Below are 21158 nucleotides of genomic sequence, written 5' to 3' on the forward strand. Positions count from 1 at the left end.
ACTTCCACTTCGCCCTCGGCCTCGGCCGAATCCAGGTGCTGGCACTGCTACTCTGTCCCTAACCTTGTTTGCGACGTTGGTATACTCCAATTGCCAAGTACACCCTCACCCTCCTCGTGGTGGACCACTAGACCTCCTCCTCTCCTCCTCCATCGCAGCAAAAACAGCAGCAACCAGCAGGCCAGCAGCGGCCGGGCTGCTAGTGCTACGGTGGGAGGCGGGCGCCGGGTGGTGCGCAGGGGGTAGCGTAGGCGAGTGGTGGGCTCTGACACTCTGCGATAGTCAGCGTGGCAACTAGCTCCTCGCCTGGGGCATCGGCGGCTCAACGCGTCGCTAACAAATTTCACAAAAAATTGGTGAACGAATCCACTAGGGAAAAGGGAATGAGGAGTGTGCGACGGCGGGCTTTAATGGGCCTCTCACCTATGCTGGGCTGAACAAAGTTAAGGAAAAGCCCATCCCCTTGTTTCTTCCTCCTTGCTCGAGCGCCGCAGGTCGCTTTGGCTCGTGCTCGTGTGCTCGCTTCGCTGCTGGAGTTTAGGAAAAAGCGCAGGTCCACAGGGGTCTAGGGCAAACTCGCCGTAGCTAGGGCGGCCGCCCCGCCCCTAGGGGTGGCTCCACCCATGGACAGAGATTTATGCTAGTTTAGCCAGGTTTCCTAAAAATAGGGATGCACACACAATTGCACAAAGGACATACTAGATGAAATTTTGAGTCTTTTTATTTGTATGGATATCGATATAGGTATAGATATAGATATAAATATAGATATAGATATAGATATGGAATAAGAAAATAGAAGATAGAATATGTGTGTACTCACGTCGAGCGTGGCTAGGGCTGTGCCGGGTGCAGCAGCTGTTGTGCTAGGTGTGACCACGCGCGGCAGCGATGGGCGTAGATGGTGGAGGCGTCGGAGACGACTGAAGGGGGATGACACCACTGCGACAACGATTGTCGCCACCGACAGTCACGGGTGATCGATAGGGGCCGCCCAAACGGCATCAGACTTCACCTCGGTCGCTACTGGAACTGAGGCAAGGCAAGGTGGGCTGACCAACGCGACGGGCATGGTTGAACCCGACCCATTAATGCTCACATTGTACCCGGGCATCATGCAGGATCGCGACATCTCAGAGGACCCAATGGTTGAGGAGTTCACAGCCTTGCTCGTCGGCAGTCAGATCGTCGCGTGGCCTTCCCTTAAGCACCTCCCATCAACTTCGGTGACCCCCCAGCTTCCGGATGAGGCACCGGCAGTGGCGGCTCCCCAGCCGAAGGATGCGGTAGCCTCCTATGTGCTGTGGACCACCCCACCCACCCACACCCCATTCAGTGGGCAGTGGACTCACCGAAGACACACGCGGTCGACCGCACGGTGGATGGCCCTTCCAGTTCACCACCAGGGTTTACCCACCAAGCTGTGGACAACGACGTTTCCACCAAACGATGCCTCGACAGCTTCATCAATAATGTCACGCATAAGAGTGACTCTCCACTAATTCACGAGCCTCCCAAACAGCCTCCTGCTATGCCGGTACTGTAGTGATGGAGCAGGCGGTTGGCGGCTCAGAGCCTCTCCCGAGTGTTAGCTTCCAAGCGAGGTGAGGTGCTGATCATGCAGCGTATGGGCTACACCAGGGATCCATCTACACCATCCACTTCGGAGTTGGAGGCCTTTGATAGGCTCTTTGATGGCAACCTGACTGTTTCCAAAGCCGAGGCAATGGACGAGCTCTTCCCGGCTGTTGGAAAGGTACCGTCCAGGCAGCCGCGAAGACGTAAGGCCACCTAGGCCACAAAGCTGCATCGATATTGGTTGTTTCCTTTTATGTAATATCGAAACATGAGGTCTTTTTGCAAGGATGGTCTAGCTTTGGCTGTGTTAGGTTGACCTTTTTCGGCGCTCGATAGAAGCGTGTTGTATGTTTCTTTAAACTCTTCTCCTTAATACAATGATACGCAAATCTTTTATGTATTCAAGAAAAAAAGATGTGTGTACTAGAGCAGCAGTTAGCAGGCTAGTAGTCCATTACCAATCTGCCGTTGTACCAGGCCGCGTCATTTCAGCCTAAATCCGTGCGCTCTCCCCTCCCTTCCCCGAACACGCACACTGAAACGCTCACAGATGTACGGGGCGTTAGGGTCACGGCCCACGGGGCAGATGTCCGTAGTCTCACTCTGTAGTAGGGCATCTTTAGACTCTAGAAGACCAGAAGAAGCAGCTCAGGGCACGGTTGCGCTCGGTTCTTTCGATTTTTTTTACAATTTAGCATTTTTTTTGAAAGTTTCTCATAAATAGACCCCTGGCGGAAAGAATTCAGAAAATGGACTCTTAGCTCGGCGCCATTGATGCTGGCGCTGAGCTAACATGTGTCGGCGCCTGCATCCCTAGCGCCAAGGTCCTAGGCTTGGTGGATGACATGGCAGGGAGCTCGGCGCAAGAGTAACTAGCGCCGAGCTCGATGCCGTAGATCTTAGCACCAAGCTCGGCGCCAGAGTGACTGGTGCCGAGCTCCGTGCCATTTAACCTCGACCCACCCTTCCTACCTGAGCGTTCTTCCTCTTCTTTCTCCTCCCTCTCAGGTTTTTTCCTCTCCCCACTTCACGAATCGGCATATTGGACCTTAAAAACCTTGATTTGATCCGTAGATCTTTGAGAGCAAGGTATCCTCTTTCTCCTCCTAGTTTTTTTACATCGATTCAGTATATATTAGTTGGATTTTTTAATGTAATAATCATCATCACTAAGGGTTTCATTCTATCCCTCAATATATGTATTATACAACCGTAGGATGATGCCAAGGAGTGGAAAAAGCTAGCAAACCTAGGCGCATATAGTTATGTTATTGGTTCATTGTTGTTAACTGCTTTTGGTTCTTAGAATGAAATTGGTTGTATTGTAGTTATGGTTCTCATTGACATTTATTTGTGATGTTTTGATTTATGTTTGTTAAATTACATCCATTTTGTTAGATGCAAGAAATGTTTCGGGAGGAGTTTTGGCAAAAACGGGGTCATCCTCGAGAATTATACCCCGACGCGTCTAGCAAAGATGCCCCCATCCCTCCTGACCTCCCTATCCCTAACTGTGACTGTGGTTTCCCGGCCCATGTTTTTCAATCGAAACATCTGGACGCAGCGGCGCGTTGCTTCTACACATGTAGTCGTTTTAATGTAAGAAATTGTTTCCACTATCTTTTTTTACTTGTGCAAGTATGCTACTAATATTTTATTGGAATCTCGTTGTGTAGGACCATGAGAGGTGCTTTTTCTTTCAGTGGATCGATGGTGCAGACAAGTTTGATCCTAGGTACCTTTTTTTCGACGATTGGTTTAGAGGGAGACATCCACATGAGCACTAAGCGGTGGGTTCCACCCCCCTAACCCTTCGCCAATGATGGCTAAGGAGAAGCACCTAGCTGTAGTTAGACAACTCAAGGAACCTCCTCTGTGTAATTGCGGAGATCGAGCTGTGATAAACCCTGAGAATATGTTGGAGTTTGTGTGTCCAAACAAACATGAAGTAAGTGCAAAGTGTATGTGTTCAAATCTTGAGCTATATGTGTTCATGTACTAATGTCTCATTATTTAGGTGTTTTCAATGGCGAAGTGTCATTTCAAGGAATGGTTGTATGGTCCTAAGAACCAATGGCCAGAAGAACAGTGGAGGGTTAAGGAAAAGAAGAAAGAAAGGGTAATCTACAAAGCACCTCCTGTCATGTGCGAATGTGGTGTTAAATTCAACTATGGCCTAGTCCCTTCGGAGCTTGAAATAGGCCATTATTGCGGCCATATGATTGAATTTGATGAGGTTTGTTATTTTTGTGGTAAACATGAAATCGTATTTTGTTTCTTTTGCTAAGACATATATGATATAATATTTCTTTTGAACAGAGCACTAGGAAATGCAAGTGGGAATGTTATGATGGTCAAGCTAAGTTCTTGGATGAACTGAAGAAGATGCAACTAATTGCATGGAAGAGGGGATATGGACCTGACTACGTCAACCTATTCGTTAAACATCACAAAGAAAAGATGCGTGAGTTTGCTAGACAGCGCGGTATTTATAACCCGATCGATGTTGGGCTTAACAAATGGGGATTGGAGAGATGGATGATGTTAGAAGAGGAGAGGGCAAGGAATGAGGCAAGGCAGGAGACAAGAGTATAGATGCAGGTCTTGAACGAGCATGTTGCTACATTATGTGCCAGTGAGTGCTTGAAAGCCTTTTTTTGTTGCCTGATTTTAAATGTAATATAATTGTGTTGCTAACTAATTGCATTTTATACATGAAGGGATTGGTTGCAGTGAGGAACATACCGTAGAGGTGGCTCATGCAAGGTATAAGGAGAAGAAGTTAGATGAGCATAGATCACGAGCTAGTCACACCGTTCAATCACCGATTGTGTTGTCTAATGAGGGGGATGATGATGAGGACGACACTAGCAGACTGAGTGAGCTCATTGCTCTAGCAGAGGCAGGCATGCAGGCGTAGGAGGCTAAGGATGACACTAGCAGACTGAGCGAGCTCATCGCTCTAGCAGAGGTGGGCATGCAGGCCAAGGAGTCTGAGGACGACACTGGCAGACTGAGCGAGCTCATCGCTCTAGCAGAGGCGGGCTTACAGGTGGAGGAGGATGACGATGCGTTCTTCACTCAGGCCGCAGCGGCCGTAGATGAAGTGGAGGCCACTTACTACAGGCGACAAGTAGGTCAGAGCAACGTAGGTGAGCCTAGCCATAGCAACAGGGTTGTGGTAGAGGACTGGTACTCGGATGATGAGTTGCTTACTCAGTACGTTTTAGATTGAGGATTTGGAAGTGCATTTGCCCCTATGTCTACTATCGGCACGTACTTCTAGTATTAATATGTTGTGTAATGTGGCATAGTATTGAACTTTTCATTATGTGGTTGTTTTCATTATTTATGGTCTTAATATTCCGCTTAATGATACAGACGTATTGAAATGTGAACACTTGCTGCAAAAAAACCTAACGACGTACGACATTATATAAATCAACACACGAAACACATGAAATGACATGTGACTACATGTACCGAACCTGGGTACAGAGTTTCCTTTGACTAAACCTAACATGCCTTAGGTAATTAAACCAAACAACAAACACATAGATGTGGTACGTGAAAAAGATAAAGTCACCCTAGTAGTGTGGCCACATAGCAAATTATGTTGCACCTTCTCCATAGTAGCCTCCCGTTGTTGTTGGTGGTGGTGGCGGGGGTGACGGGGGAGGCCCCTTTTGTTGTGGTTAGGGCATGTGTAATATGGATCATTGCAGAGTGCCTTCTGTGAATTGGCACCATTATGGTTGTCGTCATGTCCGTCATCCTTGTAACCGCTGCTAAGTTTCCTTTCTAGATCGAAGATATAGTCCTATAGGTAGTAGATGTACTCCACATGTGGATAAATAGGTCGAGGACCGACCCACCTACTGAACCCACAATTTTCTTCGGCCAAGGAAGACTACAATAAGTATGTCGTGTAAGTTATATACAAGAGAAACATATTGAAGAAACAAATAGTAATAGCAATTACCCATGTTTGTGGGCATTTGAAGAAACGACGACCTCCATCTATTCCCTTGGTGAACATCTGCACTAGGCAGTCCTCACCATGCATGCATTTTGGCCACTCTTCTTTCCTTTCATCGTATCCTCTCAGTGATGCCTCTTTGGTGAAATCACTTTTGCTCTCAACTGAGAACCTCTCATAAAGAGCTTCCTCAAAGAAATCGGGACCAAGAGGACCCTCCCACCCCCAGGTAGTTCCCTTCCCCTTTCCTCTCCCTCTGGACGACCCTCCAGACATTGGTAGTGCACGAAAGAAAATGCCGAGGAGTGTTCTTCTTCCTTATTGTGTGTGTGAATGAGAGGGAGGGAGTGGTTATTTATAGGTTGAGAGGAGGAATAGAGGCCTCTCAGTGTGCCATGTCAGCGATCCATGTGCCTCTTCACCTAAGCCCTTGGATCAAATAGTCATAAGATGGATGGTGGAGATAGAGTGGAGTTGTGCTTCCTTGCATGCTAGTACTTTGTTAGTGATGTGATAAATTGCTGCTGTCCCTGTATCTAAAAAGTCTACTTTTATTATCTAAAAAGCATAGAATCATTCACTGTTGCTTGGTAACCCTACATTCATCTACAAAGCGTATGTATGATATGTTTGGATTATACACTTTCTAATAAATTTATAGTTAATCTGTGTACTACATTTGTGCCTTTTTAGTAGTGTAGTATGATTATTGTTTCACGAAAAAAATTTGCAAGAGTTTCCCTTATTTTAGGAGCATCCATAGTTACAAACAGAGACATCATTATATATTCCAAATATTTAATCATCCGAGGAGCAAAATGCAACCACAACGAACATCACAACCAACATAATATGTCATGCGTAGTCCAAATAGTCCACAATGTCCATACAGTCCTAAATAGTTATAGAAAAGTAAATACAAAATCCATAATAGTGCATACTAATAACTACCACATCCCTCACTGCCTCCTACTCTTGCCCTTACCCTTGTGATCGAGAGCGCTCATACCTGGAGTGCAAGGATCATGTTGATGGCGTTGCCTAGTACCTAGAGGTGGTGTAGGATGAGTCGAGGGAGCGTAATGGAGCTAAGAGGGGCCAAGCTCCTCGTGCCTCTTATCCACATCATCGTCATCGTCGTCTTCCACGTCCTCGTCCCCGCCCCCTATAGCTGCTTGACTAGAGGAACCCAAGCCTCCTCTGCCTGCGGAAGGAACATACACGTCTTGCGTTGTGTCTGTCCTGCAACCACAATGACCAGTCGCACCGTGTAGACGATGTGACAGCCTTTGTTGTACAAAACTATGTTAACTGAAAGAATCTAATGTATTAATGATATGTTTGAAAGAATATTTTTAATCTTACGTCCAGGAAGCCAATTATGTAGTCATCATTGACTCTCGGCCGAACGCGCTCGATCTCTTCAACTGAGTATTTGAGTGTATTGCCCTGCAACAAAGTTCTCAGTAATAATACTTCTGAACATATAGCAATAGGTTTTGTTTTCTTTTGTACAAGAATCTAACGTATTATAAGGCTGATATGACTCGAGGGTGGCACTAACTACAATAGATAACTCCTAATGTCGGTCCAAGAACGCCTAATGTATTGTTATGCAACTTAACGTACAAAAATAAGGCAATTGGCTTACCACTCTATCCAAGATCGGTCCTGCCTCCACCTACCTTTCTGCACGAGTCGACTGGTCGTACACTGTGTCTTCATCGTCGGAGGACTCGATGTCAGTGTAGTCAGCTTCGGTCCACTGTACCCTCAGCCTGCAACGTGTCGCACGCTGGTACCAAGCTTGGTACCGCCTAAACTCACGGTTCGTGTGCGGCTCATTATTATCGTCAACATTGTCGTGCATCTCCTCCCATTCCTCAATGAAGGACTAGTGGTGCCTCTCTCAGTCAAAAATCTTCTTGTTCCTCTGATGATCCAACCTGCATGTATGTCATCGTTACTTGAATCCATGTACATGTCACCATATTATTAGAAATGGACCATCATCATGAGACATTTGAAATATCAAAACACTTACTTGTGTAAGTCAACGCCAGTCAAGAATAGAGTCGTAGGCTAAAGCTGTCTCACTCCAAATTAGCGTGCAACCCTATCTGGCAGGTGGAACTCGATAGCATAGAAGCAGATTAGAGGGCACCTCATCCTATAGAAGTCATTGTCGGCCTCATAAACGTTGCTCAACTGAAAAGGAAGTGCGTCCTCTCCATCGTACAGCTCCCACTCCACCTGCAACATGTGCAAACAAGATGTTAGATGGTATACTAATCATTTTCAAACTAGCATGGGAAATAAAATTTACTTACACTAGACGCCGTCAACGTGTCTAGCTCGTTGGTGAACTCAATGTACGCCTGGTCTAACCTCACGTATGGAACCCTGGCTTGGTCCCAAAGGTATGCCCACGTCGGTTGCCGTCTTGGAGGCTGACCTTGGAACCACTCACAATGAGCCAGAACCTCAGGATGGCCAACTAGAAGATGAGCCCACATCCACAGTTGTAACAGGTACACGCATCCACCAAGTGATGGGTTGGACGAAGACCGACAACACCCCTCGCACAACTGCCAGTTTAGAAAACACAAGACTACAGAGCCCCAACTATAGTGACCCGCCTGGTCCCAGTCACTGAGGCAGTGGATCCACATCCAGGACACACTATGATCCATGGCGTCAGGGAAGAGAATGCAAGCAAACAGGTGTAGGATCCACGCCCTGCAGTAGTACCCAACTGTCTCCTCATCTACCTCCTTAAGGCACTGTGCGAACTCTTCTCGTAGCCAGGAGATGGGAACTCTAGAAGTGTGAGCCACTTGCTCGTCAAGCTCATGCCCAAGGAAGGCCTCCACTCGTGCTCTCTAGCCCTCTGACCTACACTGCCCGGTGACTGGGTTGCCATGAATCCTTAGGCCTAGCATCTTCTGACAGTCCTGGAGCGTGACTGTCATCTCCTCGAAAGGTAGATGGAAGCTGTGAGTCTCTGGCCACCACCTATATTTAAGACAAAGCAATATTAATTGTCAAAAAGTCAATCGCATGAACAAATGGCCATGAATGGAGGTAATGATTCAATTTAATACCTGTCAACCAACACAGTTATGGCCGCTGAGTTGAACTTGGGCAACCCACGATGAACCTAAAAACAGATGATATCTAGGCTAGCTCTTTACAGGAAAGGAGTGTACCTATCATCGTACCACATGTCCAAGAACCCACTGTGGGTTCTAGGACGAAGGAGCAGAAGGTCCTGCATCGAATAAAACAGTCTCTTGTTACTTCACGAACACATGTACGCTCACCAAATTTTGAACAAAACTTATAGATTTTTACCTGCCCCAGCGCTATGAGACGTCCTCGGTGGGTCGCCTCGTACGTCGGGTCGAGCAGGTGGAATTGCTCCATCCTACAAAAAAGTGAATGATTTCGAATTTCAATATACAATGAAACATGAACTTAGAAATGTATAAGTAATTGACACAAATGCAAGCATAAAAAGAGACATGCATAATTAATTAAATAAAGACGACAAATATAAAATAATAAATGAACCAATAATCGCACCTCACTAATCTACCAATGGCAACTTCGTGAATTGTGGCCAAGTCTACTGCACTTGCCGCACTTGTACTGCTCGGGGTCAGTAATAAATAGAGTTCATCTCCCATGCCTCGTTCTTTTGGGCATCTGATCCATAACCATCCTGTGCCTCGTCCTCTACCTTGATCCATGCTTGTTCCAATGGTAAGCTGGATCCATAATATACTTTGGCCCATCATATGGAGGCCACTCTCTAGGGCCTCGGAAAGGCACGAAGCGGGGGCTCCATGTGTGCACAAGCGTGTTGACACTGAACTCATGAGATATCCTCCTCTCGATATTATAGTTGCGATGCCTAGCTGTTGCCACCAAATGAGAACATAGAAAGTGGTACTGCCTTGGTTTACCACAAGTGCACTTGAAATCTTGGAGGACAACCACATGTATCCTCAACTCTCGGACCTCGCCGTCGGATGTTGCACCGCCCCTATGCTCGACCTGATAAGTCCCTATGGCATGGTCAAAGCATGTAACCTCATGTGTGCCGGCCCTTTCTCTTGCCTTCTCTAGGTGTGCCTTTGGTTTCGGAGCCCATATCTCTCCATCACTCCGCAACTACAATGCATGGGCGTGTTTATCATTGAACCAGGCAACAAGCTTATAGAAGGTGAATTGAACGATTGCATTCACGGGCATACCACGTATCCCCAATAGCAACTTATTGAATGACTCTGCCATGTTGCTGCATTGAAACTCGTACCTCCATCCACCGGCATCGTGAGCTCTCATCCATTTCTCTAAATCCCTTATCAAACCTGTGAGCCATTGTCTACCTTCTGCATTTGATGCGGTTCTGACCTGCTCCAACTTTTCCTTAAAGTACTTGTCCTCAAGTTGTCGAGCAGCCTCCTTGAATAGATCAAAGTTACCCTTGACACCATCCTTCCGGAGTAGATTCTCGGCAAGGTGCTGAATACACCAACGATGGTGCAAAGGTGCATACCCCTCTATCTGCTCTCGCATGGTATTAAGCATGCCCTAATGCCTATCAGATATGATGCCAATCTCCCTGCCAGGCCTAACCACGTGTATCCGGACTAGCCTCAAGAACCATCCCCAATTATCATTGTTCTCCTCAACCAAAGCAAATGCCAAAAGAACCAACTTGTTGTTCGCGTTATAGAATATGGCTATAAGAAGTGTGCCCTAGTATTTGCCAATCAAGAATGTACCATCAATGGAGAAGACGGGACGACACTGCCTAAAGGCCTCGACACACTGAGGGAAGCACCAGAAAGCATGGAAGAATATCTGCCTCCCATCCTTCCATGCATTTGGTTTTGGGATGTACTCATACTGCATGCCTGGATTCACCACTTTGATTGCATTGAAAAGAACTGGCAGTTGCTCATACCCATCCTCCTAGTCCCCATATATCATCTTCCACGCTCGCTGCTTAGCCCTCCATGCTTTACCATAAGTTATCACATAACCTCCATACAATGCCTCAACGGTCCTGATAATTGTCCTTGCCTTCATGTTGGGTTCTCCTTGCAAAATTCCCACAAACCGCTTGGTAATAAGAGTAGATGTCAACTGTCGATGCCTCAGTGTCAGCTCATGGTCAGCACAATTGTGTGGCCTGACAACTTTTGCAATCTTCCATTTTCCGGTTACCTGTTGCTTCCTTGCACAAACCCTCTATGGGCAGCGTTCCTTGTCATACACAACTGTGTAACGGCACTCCACATATGAATGCAATACCTTGTAAGGTCTCTTTCGTATCACTGCAAAAGCCTGCAACCACCTCTTCGAAGCAGAGAGGTCATTGAACACCCTCCCATTCTCAATTACCATGTTAGGACCGGCCTTAGGAGCTTCTAGGAGCTCATCATCACGTTCTTCTGCAAACGTCTGATCGGAATGAGCAAGATCGCTGAACTCATGAACTCTAGGATCACGGCGGTCGGGAAAGATACGCCTGATCATCTCAACATCATTCTCTGTCAACTCTCCAACAGGACGATCATCATCAGAATCAAGAGTCCTAGCCATCTCATATGGCTCCGATTCATGCATAATTTCAACACTATTGGAGCCACGGAATCCATCTCTAAAGTTCACTTGTGCAGCAACAGGGGGCACATCCATATTCTTAGGAATGTCTCCTGCAAGATAAGTAGAGAAATGAGGAAAGAATGAAAGAAATAGATGTAAGGAACGGGGTAAGCTCCCAAAAACCATGCGGTTAAGACACTTACTCGGATGATTCTGTGTCAAAAGAATCTCATAAGGTGGATCTACCATGGAAATATGAGTCTGACAACCATCTCCAACTACCGCATTCGGGGCAGATTGAGCATCGGGAACCGTAGGTGCAATCTCCACATATAGATAAGGTTCAGGAACAGGAGGGTCAATGTGTGCCTGCTGATCCATTGCTGAGGTAAACCCATGAGGGATAGGATCAACTAACACCCGACGCACAACCACGTCCAAATATTGCAGCTGGCTCTTCATAGCCGGTCTCACATAGTTCTCCCACTGTTCCGCACAACCAATTGAGATCATTCACCTGAAGATGTTGGGAGGACAACTTAGGTGCAGTACACCATCAACTGCGATGTCATCATCTCCAAGGCAATACAGCTCCTCCCAAGTCCTTGCAACCATCTCACTAAATGAATGCCTATCATTGAATAGCACAGGCACGCTTTGCATGTCAACAAACTCAACATATCCATAGCGATCGCTTTCAATGGTTCATCTATGATATATGGTCACTAGGTTGTCCATCTAGTTTAAACACGTAATAAAACACATATTCTTTAGTCCAAACTAGATGATAGATAGTATCTAACGAGTACTTTCTAACTACAAACTAAGTAAATAAGATAATAACTACGTATATATATACAATGTACTCACTAAATAGCTATGTAACTACATATCTAAGTAGCTACCTAACTATATCTATGTACCTATATCTCTCTCTCTCTCTCTCTCTCTCTATATATATATATATATATATATATATATATATATATATATATATCTCACTAGATCACATTAACTAGTAAATAACAAATGCCAACTAAGTACGTACATTGTATATTTATAATTTTTTATCTTTCCAATGACTGATCCGCGGACGTCGACAGAGTCGCAGCGGACGATGGGCGTGGGTCAAGCCGACGATCTAGGCCGGCGGTGGCACGGCCGGCCGCTGCAGGTGGCGGGGTCGGCGGTGGCGTGGCCGACGACAGCGGTGGCGCGGGGCGGGCGCGGGATGTCCGGGGCTCCACGCGGCGAGTCTAGCTCGACGGGCGCGGGAGGCACGGCGGCCACGGCCGAGGCCAGCGGTGGAGGGTGGCAAGGCGGGGCGAGGCCAAGGCGAGGAGAGGGCGCGACGCGGGAGCAGGAACTGACGAGGGGACCGAGGCGCGGGCGGAGGGGCAATGGCCGCGGCGCGGCGGCGGCGGCGTGGCGCGGGATGGCCTCGGGGCGCCGCGGTGGCGCTAGGCGGCCTCGGGGCGCGGGCGCGGCACGCGAGCACGCACGGTGGCGCAGCCGCGGGTGCGGTGTTGCAGCGCGGGCGCTGGTGCGGCGGTGGGGCGGCGGTGGTGTGGGCGGTGACGCGGGTGAGGGCGGTGGGGGCCGGCGAGGGCGGCTGGTGGAGGCGGCGGCGGGCGCTGGCGCGGGAGCGGACGGCGGCGGCGGCGACGAACCTCGGCTCGGCTCTGCCCGGGCGAGAGAGGGAGAGGAAGAGAGACGCGGGGCATAGGTAGGCGCCGAGCTCGGCGCCAAGATCTACGGCGCCGAGGCGCCGAGCTCCCTGCCATGTCATCCCCCGAGCCCAGGACCTCGGCGCCCTGGACGCTAGCGCCAAGACGTGTTAGCTCGGCGCCAGCATCAATGGAACCGAGCTAAGGGTCCATTTTCTTAATTCTTTTGTCAGGTGTCTATTTGTGAGAAACTTTTAAAAAATGACTAAATTGTAAAAAATTCGGCCGGTTCTTGCTGTTGCTGTCTCGTGGTGCACGCTTCTGTGATCACGCTGAAATCGACCGGCCGGCGGATCAACAGGCCGTTAGCTGGGCCACTCCGTCTCCGAGCGCAGGAGGGCAGGACGCATGCGCCGTTCGTCCGCGGTTCCTTTCCTCGCGGTGCACGCCTCTGCGTTCACCGGCACCCCTGAAACCAACCAGAACACTCCCTTTACAGTGGAAAGGGACAAGTCTGATAACACCTCTGTTTCCACCATCCTCTAATCGTGAAGAGCGGACGCACAAGACTTGAGTTTATTTGTTCGAATTTTTTACTTTCAAAAAGCTAGCTTTTATAGACGGGCATAAAAGCTAGCTCTTGAAAAGCCGGAGAATTATCATTGACTCATTGTAGATTATGTTTTGAATAAACTGCATAATACACGTAATATCTCTCGTTCTCACAAAAGTTCGTAAACTAAAAGCACTTTTGTCTTCTAATAATATATACGCAATTTGAGAATAAATATGAATATCTATAACCTATACCATATGCATATCATGTCGACTGACATATTTAATATTTAACTTGTAGCATATGAATATCTTGTTGAACAATCAAGATGATTTTTTTCCAGAACGTGATTGTGTGAGTTATTAACTTGTACTTTAATTCTTGTGTAAACTTTTGTTGTGTTATTTGTTCGAGCATGAAGGTTGTGGCTTCTGAACTACTCCACTCTATATTGTTATGTAAGTGAGATTGATAGATTTGTGTGCCGTTTAACTAAAAGTTATTATTTAATTTTTCTTGAATATACCCGATAAGTACCTGATACAGCGTACTTGTTGGACCCGGGCGTAGGTTCGAAACCATACCTATGGGCATGTCTGTGGACGGGTAAAGTTAAAATTGCTGGCACGTAAATGCTTTACCCGTACTTTACCTGGCTCGCTGCTATCCCTGTTTATTTCCATGGCCCAAACCACCTCACGTGCTCCTCATGAGCACAGCAACAGAGTTAGCGCCATGCTGGCAACGTCACGTGGGCCAAAAGCTAGCTCCCGAACCGTTATGGACCTACAGCCTGTTCGCTTGTTGGTTTCAGCCAGCCCAAACCAGCCAGCCAACAGTATTTTTCTCTCACAATAAACCAGCACCAGCCAGCCCAAACCAGCCCAGAAACCCACCAGCGAACAGGCCGCTAAATGGAAAAACTGAACAATATTATGATGCAAAAAATGCATTTTGAGAGTTTGTGGAGTGGTACCCCAGACAAATTCAAGGGCTTACTGTGCATTTAAATCAAATATAAAGGTTATAGAGTATCTATGTGTTAGAAAATGAACAAATAAGAGAGAAAGCAAAGTTAGATAATTTGATAAGCTATGGGATTAATAAATTAATTTATGTATGCTCGAACTAGTTGATGATGATGGACCCATACTAGACACTAGTTCATGGGCTGGTTTCCTTGTATAGTACTAGCTAGTAAAAAAAGTATATCTTTTTCAAGTTGTAGTTTAGCTTATATCCGTATATCACAATCAAATAGAATTTCGAAGTACTATAAACGGGAGCCTATAAATGGAGACGTTATGCATCATGAGGCTATAACAAGCAAAAACAGAAGCCGTACGCCATGGCGCTTAGCAAGAAGCAACACACAAGCACTGATCAGCAGGCCGTGCTGGATGCTCAGCTCCTGCTCTGGCACCACACCATGGGCTATGTCAAGTCCATGGCACTCAAGGCCGCCCTAGACCTCAGCATCCCCGACGCCGTCCACCAGCACGGCGGCTCAGCCACCCTCCCACAGATAGTCACCAAGGTCACGCTCCACCCGTCAAAGATACCATGCCTGCGACGCCTCATGCGTGTGCTCACTCTCACCGGCGTCTTCAGCGGTCACGCCGGCGGCGACGATGAGCCTGTTTACGGACTCACGCCGGCGTCCCGCCTTCTGGTCGGCTCGGGGATGAACGTGACTCCATTCCTGACCTTGATGCTTGGTACTGTCTTTGTGTCTTCCTTCTTCGACCTCGGCGAGTGGTTCCGGCACGAGTTGCCGGACCCGTCCCCCTTCAAGTTTGCGCATGGACGGCATATATGGGATCTGGCCGACCACGACGCCAGCTTCGGCAAGCTCTTCGACGACGGGATGGTCGCGGACAGCAGTTTCATCATGGACGTGGTGGTCAAGGAGTGCGGCGACGTCTTCCAAGGGATTAGTTCCCTCGTCGACGTCGCCGGCGGGCTCGGCGGCGCTACCCAGACCATCGCAAAGGCTTTCCCGCATGTGGAGTGCAGCGTGCTGGATCTCCCACACGTTGTCGCCAATGCTCCCACTGACACCGATGTGAAGTACATCGCCGGTGACATGTTTGAGAGCATTCCGTCGGCAAACTCTCTTCCTGAAGGTATACGCCCATATAATTGTCAAATCGTGCTCTTGTTGAGTATCGTGATGATAATCACTTGCATTATTATTTTTGGTTCTAGTGGATTCTGCATGACTGGAGTGATGCCGAATGTGTCAAGATATTGAAGAACTGCAAGAAGGCCATAGCATCTCAAGGAGGAGGGAAGGTGATAATATTGGATATGGTGGTTGGAGCAGGGTCATCCGACGAGAAGCATGTGGAGACGCAAATCTTGTTTGATCTCTTTATGATGTTTATCAATGGTGCCGAGCGAGATGAGCTAGAGTGGAAGAAGATTATTTTTGAAGCTGGATTTAGCTCTTACAAGATCATACCTGTTCTAGGTGTTCGATCGATTATTGAGGTCTACCCATAGATATATCTATGTAACTCAAGTACACTGTATGCGTGAATAATCTGCGTGTGGAAACTAGGTGTGAAGAAGTGTTTTGCCATTGCCTGTTTCGTTGTTAAATGTATCACATGTACTCTTCGTGTTCCAAATTATAAGATATTTTAGCCTTTTTAATACATTTTTTATTATATATGTAGACATATTATATATATATATATATAGGTGCATAACAAAAGTTATATGTCTAAAAATACAGGAGTTGCGGGTCCTCATTCCTCAACGCCAGAAGGAAGGCGTGAGATGGCATATTTGTCTCAACATACCGGTCTACAGTTTTATATGGCCGCAGTTTTTACTCTTCACGTTCCATATACAGCAGTCAAAGCAAATAGATGCAAGGGCACATTAAGCTGACATGCATTCTATACAGGAGTATCAATCTTTGTTGAACCAGCAACATGGCTTAACCAGTCATTCAGAGTGGGAAACACTTAAGGGCCTGATTGAATGGTCGGAATCAGGTCGAATTGGAAACCGGCTGGCCTGTTTGTCTGTCACGTGAATTGGAAAGCAAAGATTCTAGGCCATTCGATAAACGGAAGCTTGCAGCAAATTCACGGGCTGAAAACCAGAAAGCTAGCCATTCCGTCCCCCGACTCACCCTGACGCACTGCCTTGTCAGACATGCTCTACTCTGTCGCCTCTCCTCTACACCATGGTGACTAGGGTTCCAAGTGTCCGCTCCTCCATTGCCCCAATCCTCCACTTCCTGCCAGTTCCAGACAAGACATCGATATTGTTCTCATTCCTCTGCTATGCAGTATGCACTTACTCAGGCGAGCGAGTCAAGATCCCGTGTCACCCTCGACGCCGGTGCATAGTCACATAAAACGGGTTTATCACCTTCGACCCTCGACCTAGGTTTGTTGACCCCGACCCAAGTTCACGGGTTTATTTTCGACCCAAAGTGTAAAAATTTCTCGCGAGTAGCGTACCATGTGTTGCGACCCGTACCTCGACCCCATAGACCCAGAAACTTGACTATGCGCCGGTGACCTCTGCTCACCCATCTTGGTTCCTCAGCTTGTTAACCTCTGCCCCGGCAGCATTCATCCTCAACGCCACAGACACCAATCACCTATCTGCCTCAGGCTAGCTACCTCTACCCCAGCAGCTCGTCATCCTCAACGTTTCAACCTTCACCATATGCTGATCCGTCTTAAGAAAAAAATTCCATGTTTCCTTGCTCTTTGGCGCCAAGTACCATGTTCAGAAAGGGAGTATATATATCAGCCAAAGTCCAGTACAAATACGGCAGAACCGCAGCCAAACATTCAATACGTGTTTCCTTGCTCTGTGCTCATTCGTGCAGCTGTCGCTTTCACTCTACTGGACGTGTCCCTAATGCATTTTCCATCTTATATGGTGCGCCCACATGTTCAACGTGTGTCCCTAATATAATGGGCAAAGGTCTCTGTTTCACGATTATTAGTTCTCCATTAACATGACATGTCACGGCGAGATGATAAGATAAGATTCGGCCACCTTGTGAGTTGTGATGGCAATCGTTCGAACAAAGGAGCGTACTATCGCTGACCTCGAATTGGGTGCTCATCGTCCCTTCTCGCGTGAAATTCGTGCACGCCGGAGCATTTCCATTTGACGACTGGAGTAGAAACCAACAAGTAGGCAAATCACAGTGTCAACATCTCAAAGATCATCAGAGCGCTCAATCACTATAAACGACGAGTCTATAACTCTCTCTCTCTATATGCAGGCGTTTTATTTGCGCCCAAGAAGCTATAACAATTGGAGCAGATCAACACTAGCTCTGCGCCATGGCGGCGCCCGCCAAGGCGCAACACGCAAGCACTGACCAGCAGACCATGCTGGATGCCCAGCTCCAGCTCTGGCACCACACCTTCGGCTACGTCAAGTCCATGGCGCTCAAGGCGGCCCTAGACCTCCGCATCCCCGACGCCATCCACCAGCATGGCGGCTCAGCCACCCTCCCACAGATAGTCACCAAGGTCACGCTCCACCCGTCCAAGATACCATGTCTGCGACGCCTCATGCGCGTGCTCACTCAGACCGGCGTCTTCGGCGTCGTCGTCCAGCCGCACTCGACGACGACCGACGCCGACGACGGCGGCGAGCCTGTCTACGAGCTCACGCTGGCGTCTCGTCTCCTGATCGGCTCGGCGCCGAACGTGAGTCCCTTTCTGAACATGGTGCTCGGCACCGTCTTCGTGTCTTCCTTCCTCGACCTCGACGAGTGGTTCCAGCACGAGCTGCCGGACCCGTCCCCGTTCAAGTTGGCGCACGGACGGCACGTGTGGGACCTGGCCCGCCACGACGCGAGCTTCGCCGAGCTCTGTGACAACGGGATGGTCGCGGACAGCGGGTTCATCATGGACGTCATGGTCAAGGAGTGCGGCGACGTTTTCCGAGGGATTAGCGGATCCTTGGTCGACGTCGCCGGCGGGCTCGGAGGCGCTACCCAGGCCATCGCAAAGGCGTTCCCGCACATCGAGTGCAGCGTGCTCGACCTCCCAAACGTTGTCGCCGCTGCTCCGACTAACACCGAGGTGAAGTACATCGCCGGCGACATGTTTGAGAGCATTCCATCGGCAAACGTTGTCTTCCTCAAGGTACGTACGGGATCAGATTTAAAACAAAAAACAGGTTCATAATTTTGTGATTCGCTACTGATTTATTTGGTTTCGTCAGTGGGTTCTGCATGACTGGGGTGATGCTGAATGTGTTAAGATATTGAAGAACTGCAAGAGGGCTATACCATCTGAAGGAGGGAAGGTGATAATAATGGATATCGTGGTTGGAGCAGGGTCATCTGACCAGAAGCATGTAGAGACGCAAGTCTTGTTTGATCTCTTTATCATGACTATCAATGGAGCGGAACGAGATGAGAAAGAGTGGAAAAAGATCATTTTTGAAGCCGGATTTAGCTCTTACAAGATCATACCTGTTCTGGGTGTTCGATCGATCATCGAGGTCTACCCATAGAAGTTTATGCATGTAACAAGTGCTTGTTGTGGGCGGCCCTGTTGCAGGTTTGCAGCGCACAGGCTGACAGCAAAGAAGGGTTGTTGAAACTTGAAAGCGTCCAGCATTCCAGCTTCTAGAATCAACAGCCACGCAGTTATTTGCATCACGTGGACGTACAACTTTGTGAGTGCTGATGCATTATAGTCATTGATGTTAAACCATGTGAGTGGTAGTGGTACACTGGTACTACTTTGTGTTTGCATGTACTAATAATTTTGCCAACATACTGATGTCTTTTTTCAGTGAAAAAAATCTAGAGCCAGAATTCTTCTGTCATTTAAAAAATGTAACTAGTACGGTGTGCGTGATTAAACTACTTGGAAGCCTGGAAATTGTAGTGTTTTTCCAACGCGCGCACGCATGCAGCCACATAGGGAGGCAACGCATGACGAGAGAACGGCGCGTGCCACGTTGGTTCGCTCTGAACGTTCCAGGCGAAGGCGAATGAAAGGGAACATTAAATAGAACGGTTTGGTGTACCAGCAAAAGAGTAATGAAGGGACTCCCACATTAATTTTCATCCGACACGCTAAAAAAGATAAATTCTACAAATTCTCAAAATAATCATAAACATCTAACTTTTAATTTAATATATATAATCATCATCTACAATAATAGCCACCGGATCTATTCCGTTTTACAAAAAATTATTCACCTCTCCCATTATGAAAAATAATTCCAAATAACCTCCTAAATTTGTATCTAAATTACCCACATTTGCTATTATGAAAGATAAATCAAAATATCTCCCTAAATTTGTATCTATTATGAAATATATTTCAAAATAACTTCCTAAATTTGTATCTAAAAACTTCTAAGTAATCCACCTCCCTTATTATAAAATTAATGTAAAATACCCTCTATTTTTTATAAATTACCCACCACTATCATTATTAAAATATAATATAAAGTAACACCTTTTAATTTGTATGTGAATTATCCACCTCGACCCGCTAACAAATAAATACTAATATAAGCTATTACGAAAAAACTAATTCAATATCCATAAAGTATGCTATATATTACCAAATTTTAATCTTTTACCACTATCCAATTAAAAGTAAGCATAATGATATGCTCCACAATACAGACCAAGTAAACATGTATACATTAGAATAAATATTTATTTTAATAGCTTACAAGCATGAAAACATATTACTTTAACAAACCACATAGCAGTAACACTCAATTCAATTTATGTTATATTAGTATCTATGATAATAATATTCATAAGTTGTTGTTTTAAATAAGTTATACATTTATACTAAAACATCATGTCAAAATAATATTGGTAGTTTACTTTTAAGCATAACAAATTTATTTAACATCGTAAGTGCACATGTGCAAGCTGAAACAGCCATTATAGGAACTACAACTAGAGATGCTATATTTGGAGCAACAAGGATTATAAACTAGTCCTCAACCTAAACTTTTAATGTGGTACTAAATCCACCAAATACGTCTAGAGATAGGCCAACTACTACATACTACTAATGGGTTGGGTATTTAAGAAACAACATAAAGTAACCATTCATCTATATGCCATTAAAAAATATGGTCTAAAGTAAACTGAATTTGCACACATGATATTATGATAGATAGTGTATGTAACCTTTTAAATTTGCATCTAGCTTACATTTATGCAATTATTAAAAAAGACTAAAATATTCCCTCAAATCTACATCTAAATTACCAAAATCTTCTATGACATAAACTTTTAAATAACCATATATAAATATGTTTATACATTACCCGCTTCTATTAATATTAAAATTGATTAAAGTAAACAAACATATTGTGCCATCACACCAATCAAGTAGACATGCATGCATGAGTGATAATAAATATATATGTTTCAACAATCTTAAAACATATTTCTTAACAACTTATCATATACTAATTATCCTAACAAATTTTTTAAAGTTATACTAATAACCATGACATATAAATTATATAAGCTATTAATTTAGATATATTTATACATTTTAACTGAAGCATTTTACATAATTATATTGATAGTGTAACTATTATTGCTTATATAATTCATTGATAACAAAGTTCAAACATCTAAATAAATGGAAGAGGTTTAGTGAAACGACCCCAATTTCCGTGAAGGGAAATCCACAGCGTCGAAGTGTAATAAGATCGTTGTAGATCATATTACCTAAATTCCAGTCGAATATCATATCCATACAATGATAATATCAGA

General features: G+C 46.1%; 2 protein-coding genes and 1 pseudogene across 2 annotated transcripts; 2 read left to right on the plus strand and 1 right to left on the minus strand.

Annotated features, from left to right (window-relative positions):
* Positions 1 to 12317: 12317 nt before the first annotated feature.
* LOC136515981 (lysine-rich arabinogalactan protein 19-like) lies at positions 12318 to 12965 on the minus strand. Its single transcript, XM_066509412.1, has one exon. It carries the CDS (start codon positions 12963 to 12965, stop codon positions 12318 to 12320), a length of 648 nt encoding a protein of 215 aa, XP_066365509.1.
* A 1769-nt stretch (positions 12966 to 14734) lies between these two features.
* On the plus strand, positions 14735 to 16049 carry LOC136517944 (O-methyltransferase ZRP4-like; annotated as a pseudogene).
* A 1414-nt stretch (positions 16050 to 17463) lies between these two features.
* Positions 17464 to 19271, plus strand: LOC136517176 (O-methyltransferase ZRP4-like). The gene is made up of 3 exons (XM_066510699.1): positions 17464 to 17568; positions 17661 to 18534; positions 18614 to 19271. The coding sequence occupies exons 2-3, from the start codon at positions 17722 to 17724 to the stop codon at positions 18905 to 18907; spliced, it is 1107 nt and encodes a 368-aa protein (XP_066366796.1). The 5' UTR covers positions 17464 to 17568; positions 17661 to 17721; the 3' UTR covers positions 18908 to 19271.
* The last annotated feature ends 1887 nt before the right edge of the window (positions 19272 to 21158 follow it).

This window comes from Miscanthus floridulus, chromosome 17 (genome assembly GCF_019320115.1).
Source record: "Miscanthus floridulus cultivar M001 chromosome 17, ASM1932011v1, whole genome shotgun sequence".
Classification (NCBI taxonomy): domain Eukaryota; kingdom Viridiplantae; phylum Streptophyta; class Magnoliopsida; order Poales; family Poaceae; genus Miscanthus; species Miscanthus floridulus.